The sequence below is a fragment of the Psammomys obesus genome, unplaced genomic scaffold (genome assembly GCF_907164565.1).
Source record: "Psammomys obesus unplaced genomic scaffold, mPsaObe1.curated_primary_1811, whole genome shotgun sequence".
Classification (NCBI taxonomy): Eukaryota; Metazoa; Chordata; class Mammalia; order Rodentia; family Muridae; genus Psammomys; species Psammomys obesus.
In genome coordinates this window covers 2,940,422-2,952,271 of record NW_026596091.1, presented here as the reverse complement: position 1 = coordinate 2,952,271, position 11,850 = coordinate 2,940,422, and the positions used below count along the sequence as shown (strand labels likewise).

The 11,850-nt window shown below is 47.0% G+C and overlaps 1 protein-coding gene across 1 annotated transcript; it reads left to right on the top strand.

The window, feature by feature from the left end:
- The first annotated feature begins 212 nt into the window (after window positions 1–212).
- On the top strand, window positions 213–6,414 carry Nopchap1 (NOP protein chaperone 1). The gene is made up of 4 exons (XM_055627956.1): window positions 213–341; window positions 1,344–1,430; window positions 4,141–4,277; window positions 5,678–6,414. The coding sequence occupies exons 1-4, from the start codon at window positions 227–229 to the stop codon at window positions 5,894–5,896; spliced, it is 558 nt and encodes a 185-aa protein (XP_055483931.1). The 5' UTR covers window positions 213–226; the 3' UTR covers window positions 5,897–6,414.
- Window positions 6,415–11,850: the final 5,436 nt, after the last annotated feature.

Here is an 11,850-nt window from a genome sequence, read left to right as displayed (position 1 = left end):
CCGCCCGCTGGGCCCGCGCTGCCCCACCCCCGCGCTGCCCCGCCCCCGCGCTGCCCCGCCCCCGCGCCGTGGGCCTGGGGCTCAGCGCCACCTCCCGCCCGAGCTCCCGCCCCGCTCCCGGCGCGGGGCCGCCCACCTCCGAGTTTCCGCCAATCGCCGCCCTGGTTCCGCCTCCAGCCCCCTGCTTTCCGGCATCCGGGCTCTCCCACACGGCTGCCCTGCAAGCATGGCGCTCCGCGGCGAGCGCGCGTCCGGCCCCGGCGCTGCCTTGCCTCGCGGGGCCTGCTCGCAGGTCACGGTGTCCAGGGAGCTGCTGGCGGCGGGGAACGGGGCCTCCGGAGGTGAGCGGACAGCGGCTGGGGTGGAGGGACCCGGTGCGTGGTGCCCGTTCCAGGCTGTGAGCTTCACAGTGGGAACCCCGGGTTCGGCCCGGCGAGTGGCACGCGCTAGTCCCCGCGCTCGCGAGGCAGAGGCAGGCGGATCTCCTGAGTTCGAGGCCAGTCTGCTCGACGTAGTTACAGGACAGCCGCAGGTGCAGTCTAGTGAGACCCCGTCTCGGAAATAAAGAGGAAACAGTGGGTTCTAATCCATACTCGGCGGTGCGGCGTTCTGAAAGTTTCTTTCTCCATGGCTCCGTTCTCACGTTGTGATGAGAGCAGGTGGGGCCACCGTAGAATTTTTGCGAATGGAACGCATAAAAGTTCTTCTGCGTGCGTTAAGTATCCATCGTTGGAGAACCAAGTGTGTCTGAGCATAGCACGGAATGCTAAAGCTTGTGTAGTGCGCATTGTCAGAACCTAACCAATTCAAGCCTCACCGCAGTGCCTGCAGAGGTGTCCCCGTGACCTCGTTTTACGGATGAAGAAATTGTCATAGTGGTGGTAACACAAATAATAACTCGGTGGACATTAGCAGGAAAGCAGCAGGGCTGCATGGAGAGGTCAGAACGTGGCTGATCTTCTGGAATAATGTGAGTCGCCGTGTGGGTGCTGGGAATCAAACCCTGATCCTCCGCAAGAGCGGCCAGTGCGTGAGATCCTGGGGCTCAGATCCACCTGCATGTCTTCTGAGTGTTGAAATACGGTGTGCTTCACCGTGCCCAGTTTTTTTTTTTTTTTTTAAATCCAGAAGATGGAATCCAGTGTACATTTATTACCGAGAAAAGAGATGAGTGAGATGGACTGAAGAGACGGGAGATCAGTGTACACAAAGACAGTGTAGCAGGAGTGTTGCCCCTTCTCCCTGGGTTTGCAATGGGCCTCTCCTCACTGTTGTACAGTGCAGAGGCTCATCCCCTCTCGTTTGAACTCACGGCTGTTTTATGCTGAAAATTGTGCTTTCAGGTATCTGGGACCAGTTGCTCATCACTTCTAAGCCTCATTCCAGAAAGACCCCCACGCTTCAAACAGTTCGGATGCAGAGGAGCCCTTGTAAGTATTCCTCTCCGCTGTAGAGGGCGCTCCATCAGGCTGGCTACCTAATCCATTGTTTGACGGATAGTCCCCGGGGCCATCAGTAACCAGTCAAGTACAGCAGGCCTCATGCTGTGTGAGCCATCATCTAAGGAATAGAATTCCTCATGTTAACCCTCTGCTTGCAGTTTTCTCAGGGTTTTTTTTCTTTTTCCTTTTTTTATGACATGGTTTCTCTTTGTAGCCCTGGTTGTCCTGTAACCAGCTGTGTACACTGGGCTGTTCTTGAACTCACAGAGATCCGTCTGCCTCTGCCTCCCAATGCTGTGATTAAAGGTGTATGCCACCAACTTTTTTTTTTTTTTAACATGTTAGAGCTCAACTTGGGCAGTTACCAAGACTTCACTTTGCATTGGGATATTAATTATGGTTATGGAAAATACTGCATAGCCCAAGTCTTGTATAGAAGTGTTCTGGAACACTTCTATACAATGGAATGGAAACATTTTCCTAGGAGGCGCTCAAGATATATAGATAGTATACAAATGTCTAAAATAAATTTGCAGGGTTTCCAAGACCCCTTCCTTAAGGATTAAACCTGAGGTGGTAGTTGAGTGTAGACGAGAGGCTGCCTGTAGCTCCCGCAGAGAGTGCAGGAGGGCAGCTTTTGAGAGCTACCACTCTGGTTCCTCTGAACACAAAAACCTCACTGGCTCTCCAGATAGCTCTCTGGAAGCTCGGCTTTTATTGGAGCCCTCCTAGGGTGAATGCATGTTCTGGTCTCCTAAAGGCTCCACATCACCCACTGGGCTACACTGGGACTCACGCAGTGGCTTAGGCTGGCCTGGTAAACAGTCCTAAGAGGGCTGGCTCTCTTCATCAGTCACATGTAACATTGCTGATTGTGCACTCATTGGTGTGCTCCTCATTGAGACTCTTAGGAATAGCTTTTATAAAATCATCAATATCTGTACAACGTTTGAGACCCCCCCTAACCTCAGCCTCTCAGTGTTCACCTGCAGTATTGTCCCTTCATTTTGATGGTATTGCTGGAACTTAGGACCTGCTGCTGGCTGTGCAGTCTATATTTTTGATGCAGAGATGCCGATGCAAAGGTCATGGAGGAGTGCTCCTTACTCCTTGCTTGCTCCCCCAGGGGTTCAGCCTGCTTTCTTACAGAACCCAGGATCACCAGCCCAGTGTTGGCACTGCCCACATGACCCCTCCTCCCCCCATCAATCACTAACTAAGAAAATGCCCTACAGTGGGATCTTGAAGAGGCATTTTATAAGTTGAGGTTCCCTCCTTTCTGATGACTCAAGCTGTTGTCAAGTTGACAGAACTGGCCATCCCTGTGGTGAGATTGAATGCATGAATTAGAACTGAATTGCAAAAGAAAGCTCAGATTGCCTTAGGAGAAGCCCAGGAAAACTTGACTGAGTTTCTTGGGGTGAATGAACCAGGGTTAGAAACCGCTGCAGGTTTATCTGAATCCAGATGCCCCTTGTAGTCATCTGCTGCCATCTCTCAGCTCCACTTTTTTGGTGGCGGACTAATCAAAAGGTGGCTATTCCATTGCTGTGGCGGGTTGGCTGCTTTATGAGAAGTTTCAGGTGAATGTTCATCCACTTTTTTTTCTCTCTCTCTTCAGACCCCAAGTTGACCACTTAATTGGCTTGGCTGGAACACCCTGTCAGTTTATGCCACAGGGCAGATTCTGGTGGGCAAGACTGTAGATAACATAGGCCTGTTGAGGACGAGGAACAGTAGTGACTAAGCTTAAAAGGAAAGGTGAGCGTTTGTGCAGGAGCATGGAAAGTTGGAAGCCAGTCCAACTTACAAACAGTGAATTCTGGCCTGGGTCACATAGCAAGTCTTTTTTTTGTCTTGTCTTGTTTATTTTTGTGGATGAGTGCTCTATCTGCATGTACACCTGCACGCCAGAAGAGGGAGCCACCATGTGGTTGCTGGGAATTGAACTCGGGACCTCTGGAAGAGCAGCCAGTGCTTTAACCTCTGAGCCATGTCTCCAGCCTTCTCCTCCTTCCCTCTTTTCTTCCTTCCCCCTTCCCTCCTTTCTCCTTTCCCTCTTTCCCTCCTTCCCTTCTTCCTTCCTTCTTTCCCTTCTTCCTTCTTTCCCTCCTTCCCTCCTTCTCTCTCTTCCTTCCCTTCCCTTTTCCCTTATCTTCCCTTTTCCCTCCCTCCCTCCCTCCCTCCCTCCCTTCCTTCCTTCCTTCCTTCTTTCCTTCTTTCCTTCTGCTGGTGTTAACATTTTGAGATGAGCGTTGGGCAGGTGATACGTGTTCCCCGTAGCTGAACTAGTAAGAGTGGAAATGGTGTCCCATTAATAACCTTGACAGCCTCATTGTAAAGACCAGGTGCACTTAACCATTAGCTCATTCTGCCTTTTTCTCTTTTTTTTTTTTTCCGCACTTGTCTTGTTGAATGCCAGCCTTCTAGAATTTTATAGTATGAGAATGGAAGACAAACACAGTATTTGCATAATAGTTGTTGAATTGTGGTCTTTTTGTTCTGGGAGGGCAAAAGAGGGTCTGGGACTGGTAGGCTCTTGTCCTAGCACAAGCAAGGCCCTGGGTAAATAAGCCCCAGCCTTTCCCCTGACACCAACCACCCTCCAATCAAGGCGGCTCAGATGTGGATGGACAACTGCTTTAGTGGGAATTCTGCAGTCTGGAATTTACTAACATGCTGTGTTTGCCCTCCACAGTGTTAGACCAAGTTCAGGCCTTTCTCCCACAAATGGCCCAGGCAAATGAAAAGCTACGAAAGGAAATGGCGGTTGCTCCAGCTGGTCATTTCAATATTGAAAATATTGATGAGACATCCGGAAACATCATACAGATGGTAACTATATTCTTACAGTTTCTGTTTCGTACAGCAGAATTAGTGCACTTCTCAGAAAGGGGAAAAAAATATTGTAAAATCTTGTTCTAAAACAAAATGTTGTTTTAAAATTAGCAAATGTTTTCACACAGGCAAGATGGTAGAACATACTTGGAGTTTCACAGGCTGTGCTGTATCTGTTGCCCTGTTTCACTTGCTGTTCAGTGCTGAACACAGTTATTGGCATTAACAAAGCAGCAGGGCTTTGTACAGTTACAGCTGTGAAAGCTTGAGTTACATACAATTTCATATGTATGTGCTTTTTTAAGGGAAGGTGTCTTTTGTCTCAGTGCCAGGGGAACATTTTTTTCACGGTGGGAAGTTGTGCCTAGGGCTCCATCTGTGGTGGTAGAAGTTTGTGGCCTGCTACTTGAGCCACTTTCTGAGAGTGTAGAGCCCACCCTCAGTTAAAGAGCTGAACAAAATCAAGTGGCAGGCGGAATTTTTCCTGTGTGTTTTAGTCTGCTGCTGGTTTCATTAAGGTAAGAGTTGATGGGGGGGGGTGTTGGAGGGTAGGACTTACATGTGGCCCAGGTTCTTAGGTTGTCAGTCCTGCCTGTCTCCGCTGCTGGGATTACAGCTTGGGGTTGTCAATGTGTCTCTATGGCCAGATGTTTGCATTTCTTGTCAAGTCTGAAGTGTCCAGTGTGGTGCCTGACTCCAGTCCAATGGTTCTCAACCTGTGGGTTGCAACTCACTGAAGATCACCAGAAAACACATTTACATAGCGATTCACAGCAGTAGAAAAATTATAGTCATGAAGTAGCAACAAAAATAATCTTATGGCTGGGGTCGCCACAACCTGAGGAACTATATTAAAGGGTCACAGTGTTAGGAGGGTTGAGAACCACTGGTTTAGTCCATTTTATTGAGTGAATGCTGTTGGATGCATACTAGGCAAGAAGAGCCTTTTTAAAGACCTAAGTGAAAGAAACCTTTGAACACTCACTGACTTTGTTTTTACAGTGGATTCTGGCACCTAAAACCATGAAAGTGCTATTTGTAATAAGCACACAGTCTAACCTGTGCTTCAGAATTTATAGTCAGCGTGGGTAGCTCCCTCTGTTGCTTTTTTTAAAGAATTGGTGTGTGTGTTTGTATGTATACACGTTCGTGTCTGCCACCTGTGTGGGTACCCATGGGGACCAGAAGAACCAGAAGAGCTTGCTAGATTTCCTGGGGCTGAGGTGTTGTGAGCCATTTGATAATGGATGCTGGGAACTGAACTCTGGAGTGCTCTGGAAGAGCAGTAAGCACCAGTACCTGCTTGATGAGCCATCTCTGTAAGAAGCCATGTTGCTTTATTAGAACATGTCACAGAACTGCCCTGAATAGATTCCTCAAACTGACACTTTTTACAGGATGTGGCCCTGTTTGAGATGAATCGGTCAGATTCACAAGAGGAGGATAGTCCAGAGGAGAGCTCCCAGGACAGTTCTGGAGACAGCACAGAGTCCGAAGAGGAAGACTGCGTCCACTCTGAAGTCACCATGGAGAACATTAAGCTTCCAAATGCAGAAGGTGGCAGAGGCAAGATTGAAGTCTTGGGCAGTCCAGCAAGTAAAAAAAAGAAGCAGTGAAGGAAAGCATCTGAAAAGAATCAGGCGCTGTTCTCTGCCTGCGAGTTGTCGGGGAAGGTACTTTCCCAGGTGGATTGGCTTCAAGGTGTCTGTGGTCCTCTTTTAAGTGTCAAAAAGAAAAATTAATGAGTTGGGTGTATTCTCAAGTGTTCAGAGCTCGACTGCAGAGCGGGTCGTTCCATGGATACAGAGAAGAGACATCATCTGAACAGTGTGGCCTGTGACTCAGGGAAGCTCCTGTATTCTAAATGACACTACTGGAATTCTCACTTCCAAATTTGGGGTTTGGTCTTGATTTGTTTCTGTATCATGGCATGGCAGGTTACAATTGTATAGGAACTGGGTACTGGAAACAAGCCCAGAGTAACCGCCCCCTGCCTTTGAAAAGGTGTGATGGTGGCTATATTTAATTCAAGAAAAACCAAAGCTGCCTTTTAAATATTTGTAATGGTAAGTGACACCCTGTAAGAGCAGACTGAGCTCTGCTCTCACTATAAAGAGATTTAAGTGTTCACATACCACTGTGTGCTATATCACTGTGTTGCTGTGTGAATTTGAATTCATGTAAAAATGGCCTTGCTGCAAATTGCAATGGTACTCATAGCCTGTCTCCAGTTGGTAAACTTAGAGAGTGATGGATGACTTAGGTAGCTGTTTTACTGACTCACCAGTCTTGATTATGTTTTATGAGGACTAGCAAGTGACCGGTGGGAGGTTGAGCCATCCGTCAAGGGGCTGCTTTGTGAACAGGAACCATGCCCCTGTTTCCTGGAGGAAATGGTAACAGCTCTGTTACTTATCTTGGTGGTTGGACATACTTTGTGTTAGTGTTGATGCTCTGGGCCAGGTTCGGTCCTTCTGGCAGCTCAGGCCTGGACCACCACTTTTCCTACCGTCTAGCTCTTACCACCTTTCCGCATGTTTTCCCTCCATAGTCCTGAGTGTTAGAGGTATTTTGTTGTTTCTCCTCTGAGAACTGAGCCACTGAGCTGCTATGTCAAAACAGGAGAGACTGCAGCCACGGATGCTTACTCATAAAGTGGCAGGCTGATGAGAAGAGCATACCTCCATAGTGGTGACCGGAGCCTGTGGCCGGAAGCATCCTGCACTCTGTGAAGAACACCAGCTACATTACCTTTTCTGGTATGCAGTGACTGCGCACAGATCATGAGTACAGCTGTTCGTATACCCAGAGCCCGCCTACAGCCTGTTTTCCTGGTTACCAGGTCTTTTGGCTTAGGAAGCGTGTGTGTAGGTGTGGTTCAGAACTTTGACAGTAAACATAGCCAAGCCTTTGCTTATACTGCCTATCTAGGGCCTTGTGTAGGGACTAAATACAGTAACTGGCAATTTCTGTGACAAAGGACAATGACTTCGTGTCTTGTTAAAGAATCAAGGACTTTTGTTACTGTGGGCAGGACAGAGGCTGTATATAGTTCTCAAACTGGACATGCTCCCCAACAGTGAAACGGTGGGCACTTTGTTTGAGAAGCCTGTGACAATCATGTAGGGAGGCAGGTTGGAGGCTGATACGCTCCCTCCTAAGTGTGCTCAGTTATAGTGGTAGCTCGAAAGGGAAAGGTGGCAGATAGGAACACGCTTGAGAGCCAGCCTACATTGTAAAGACAAACATGGAAGGCTTTCTGGGTGCTATACGGCCTGTGTCACAAACACTTGGTGGGTGGTTAGTGGCTGCTTTGGGGTAATACCTAGGTTACAGGAGCTGGCTGACAGCTCAGAGAGGGACTTGGAGAAATGGCTGTGTATGTGTCCCCTGTATATTTCCTTTTATGGGAACAGAAAGCCCGTAAGTGGCTTGCTGTTTTGTTTATTGTACCTGTGGGACTCGTTGTAGCTTTCTGGGCACAGTGGGTTATAATCATATAAATGCCCATTTTGGGGTTTGGTCCAAGTTAATCCATGTCCAGAAGGTTTAGACCAGGTTTGGAGTTCCTGTTTTGTTACTGGAAGCTCATGTAGAGACAGGATTGTCATGTTCTGGTTTTATAATGTGGGAATGCCTCTGTTGACTGGGGGATCATGTGAAATATCTCAAGTCTGGCTGATGGAGAGGAGCAGATTTTTCCAGGGTATACCTACCTGCCTGGAGAGCGAGTCTGCCATGTGTAAAGATCATCATGGGATACAGTGGTTACCCAATGTAAGAAGAGGGTCCCCTCAGTTACAGTTGGCAGCCATAGCATGACTCCTACACTCTTTTGGAGGATAATTGTGTAGTTTACTGTTCTGTTTCCGTGAAGAGACATCATTACCAAGGCAAGTTGTAAAAGAAGTGTTGAGTTGGGGTCTTCCTTTCACTTTCAGAGGGTGAGTCCATTACCTTCTTGGCAGGGACAGGAAGGCAGGCAGAGCTCTGTTGCCGTAGCTTACATCTCTACAAGCAGGAGGCAGAGCTTTGAAACCTTAAAGCCCATCCCAGTGACAGACATAGCTTTTCCAATAAGGTCCTACCTCCTAATTCTTCCCAAACAGTCCACCAACTAGGAACCAAACATTCAAATACATAAGGGCTGTTCTCATTCAAACCATCACAAGAATTGACTGGATGCTCACGTGTTAAGCAGGGCTGTTAGTCTCCCCATCTGGACATGGGATTCTTTTCAGCCCCAGGTGTCTGACTTAACTTACAGTTCTGACATGGCGGGGGCTGGACATAGTCGCAAGGACATTGGCTACCTGTGCTGACTGAACTACCACGGAACCTGCTATTCTGTGAAACATGCAGGTAGTGGGGTACTTGGGGTCTGCATGCAGGTGAAGGAATTGGCTCTCCCTTGAGGCCTGAATAGCACCCCCTGACACTGAGCGCCAACTGCTGGGGATGGGCAGTGTTTCCTGGTTTAAGCCAGGCGCTCCAGTCTCCTGAAGTCAGCATGTGGTGTCTCCAGCAATACGGATGGCCATTAGCTCTGGTTCACACCCACATATAGTAACGAAGGTTGATATAGTGGGTGAAGCTCAGGGATCCAGCTCCCTGGTCACCAACACTCAGGAAGGCGTACCACCCCTGGCATCAGTTTGTTTATTTTTGTTTTTTCCAGACAGGGTTTCTCTGTGTAGCCTTGGATGTCCTGGACTCACTTGTAGACCAGGCTGGCCTTGAACTCAAAGAGATCCACCTGTCTGCCTCCCAGAGTGCTGGGATTACAGGTGTGCATCACCATGCCTAGCAACACATTTCTTTTGTTTTTGTTTTTGTTTTTGTTTTTTTGTTTTCCTTCAAAATTTTATTTTATGTATATTGGTGTCACGGTGTTAGATCCTCTGGAACTGGAGTTACAGTTGTGAGCTGCCATGTGGGTCCTGGGAATAGAACCCAGGTTCCCTGGAAGAACAGCCAGTTAACTACAGAGCCCTCTTTCTAGCCCCCAGATTTGTTTTTTGTTTTTTTTTTTTTTTAAGAGTTTTTTGTTTTGTGTGTGTTTTTCCCCCCGGAGTTGCTAGAAACACTCTTAACTCACATGTGTCTTTATTTAAACTTGAGATACCATTTCTGGAGTGTAATGTTCTTGACAAAGCTGCTCTTTTTTTGGATACGCTGGTTTAACTGACAGCAGATCCTTCTGGAGTCCACCTTTTCCTCTTCGTGCAACAGTTGCTTCAGTGTTGTGTGTATTGGGCTAACCTCTTCCTGACAGCCATAGGAAACCCATTAAAACCTTCTGTTCAGGAAGGTGGCTTATGTCTTCATAAGGCTTATTGCCTTCAGCTATAGCCTTCGGACCAGGTACCTCTAAGGTAAACATTGGGACACTGGGCATACAGTTGCTTAAGCTGCTTCACAAAAATCTAAGTTTGTTCAAAATCCTTTTGAGGGGAAGAACTTACGTTGTGGGGAGTTGAAGGGGGGGTTGGGGTGCAGATGATCAGGATGGATTGTGTTTACATGTATGACATTGTCAACAATGAATAAATTCTACTGGTTAAAGTGTTTAAAGCATTCGGTGCCATATCTTCGTCCTCAGCACTCAGGAGGGTGAGGCAGGATTGAGAATTTGAGGCCAGCCTGGGTTGCACAGCAAGACCTTGTCTCAAAGCAGAAAAAGCCTCCTGAGCCCTCTGTGGCCTAGACTCTGGCCTTCCCATCGGTTATACAGATGGGCAACTGGACCAGGCTGAGGTGTGGAGTTGCGCCTTTACCCCAGAACTCCATTGCTACAAGGCTGCTGCAAGATTTTCTTAGTGACCTTATCAGTTACTATGTCCACAGAAGCACAGGCCGTTCTTTCACTTTTTGTAAAGGTTAGCACCATTATGCCGTGTTTGAATAAGCATGTCCTCTTCCATCTCCTTTATTCTACTACCTTTACCTCATGTAGCCTCAGACTCCTTTCCTCCATATCCTGTGTGTGTCCCCCCCCCCCCCCCCCCATATACTCATCTTACTCTGTCTTGATCTTCCTGGATTTTAAGGCTTTACACTGTTTGCATATACGTTACACATTGTAGGTGAGGATCTCTACATAAGAATGTATATTTTTTGTCAGAAGTATCTGAGTTAGAGTCAACATAATATACTTTCTAGATCTGCCTTTTTCTCCCTGCAGATTTCATTTTCTTCACAATTAAATGATATTCTATTGTGTGTATATATGTGTGTATGTATATACCTACATATTTGTTATCTAGTCTGGCTACATGTCTTTGCTACTGTGAACAGTGTAGTGATAAACAAGGATCTGCAGAAGGCTGAGAGCATGTGGAGCCCTTTGGGTATAGGCCCAGCTGTGTTATTGTTGGGTCATATGGTAGAAGTATTTTTAATTTTTTGAAGCACTTCCATGGTGATTTCATGATGGCTAAACTCACTCGCACTGGTGAAAAGGATTTCTCCTGACCAGCACATTTCTTCATAGCCATTTTGATGGTGGTGAGGTATTATCTTAAAAGTAGTTTGAGTTTACACTTTAGTGATGGCTAAAGATACTGAACGTTTTCTAATACTTGCTGGCCATTTGTGTTTCTGCTTTAGAGAACTATGTACATTTCATGACCTTGTTTGTTTGTTGATTTTCAGGTTTGCCTTTTTTGGTATTTATTTTCAGTTCTTTGTAAATTCTAGAGTTTAGCCTCCAGTAAAGTTGGTAAAGGTTTTCTCCTATTCTGTTGGCTCTTGATGTCTGCTGTAAAAGCTTTAATTTCGTGTAGTCCCAGCTGTGTCCTCAAAGAGCATTCCTTCCCTTGTCCTGTAGCAGGTGCAGGTGGGTTTTTTATTTATTTTGTTTCTCTGTGTAGCCTTGGCTGTCCTGGACTCACTTTGTAGACTAGGCTGGCCTTGAACTCGGAGATCTACCTGCCTCTGCCTCCTAGAGTGCTGGGATTACAGGCATGTGCCACCACACCCAGCTTCAGGTGCAGGTTTTAAATTAAAGTCTTTGATTTACTTTGAGTTGATTTCTAAAAGTTATTTGTTGGAGGCAGGATCTTTCCCTATGTATCTGAATGAATCTGAATGAAGTTGGTGCAGAATTCACTGTAGACTGGGCTGGCTTTGATCTCATGGATCTCACCTGCCCTTCCTTTCTAATTGCTTGGAATAAAGGCATGTGTCATAATGCCTAGGGATGAAAGATGGATCTTCTGTCTGTCTTCTGCAGGTAAATGCCCAGTTTCCTAGTACCACTTGTTAAATAGGCTTTTTGCATAGCAGGTTTCAGCCCCCTCTGTCTAAGTTAAGTGGCTCTCACTTGGTCTGTCTGTTTCCAGGTTTCATTCTGTTTGATTGGCTTACCTGTTTTTGCCCCAGTGCCAGTCTGGCTTTGTCACCGTAACGCTGCAGTATAATTTATGATTTCTTTCTGCCCTGTCACACCTGTGTACCACCTCTTCTTCCAGACACTCCACACACGGGTGCTTAGGCTAAATTTCTTGGCCTTGATACTAAGACAATAGAATTACTCCTCCCTGGCTCACCTTTGGTCTGTCCACTCCCT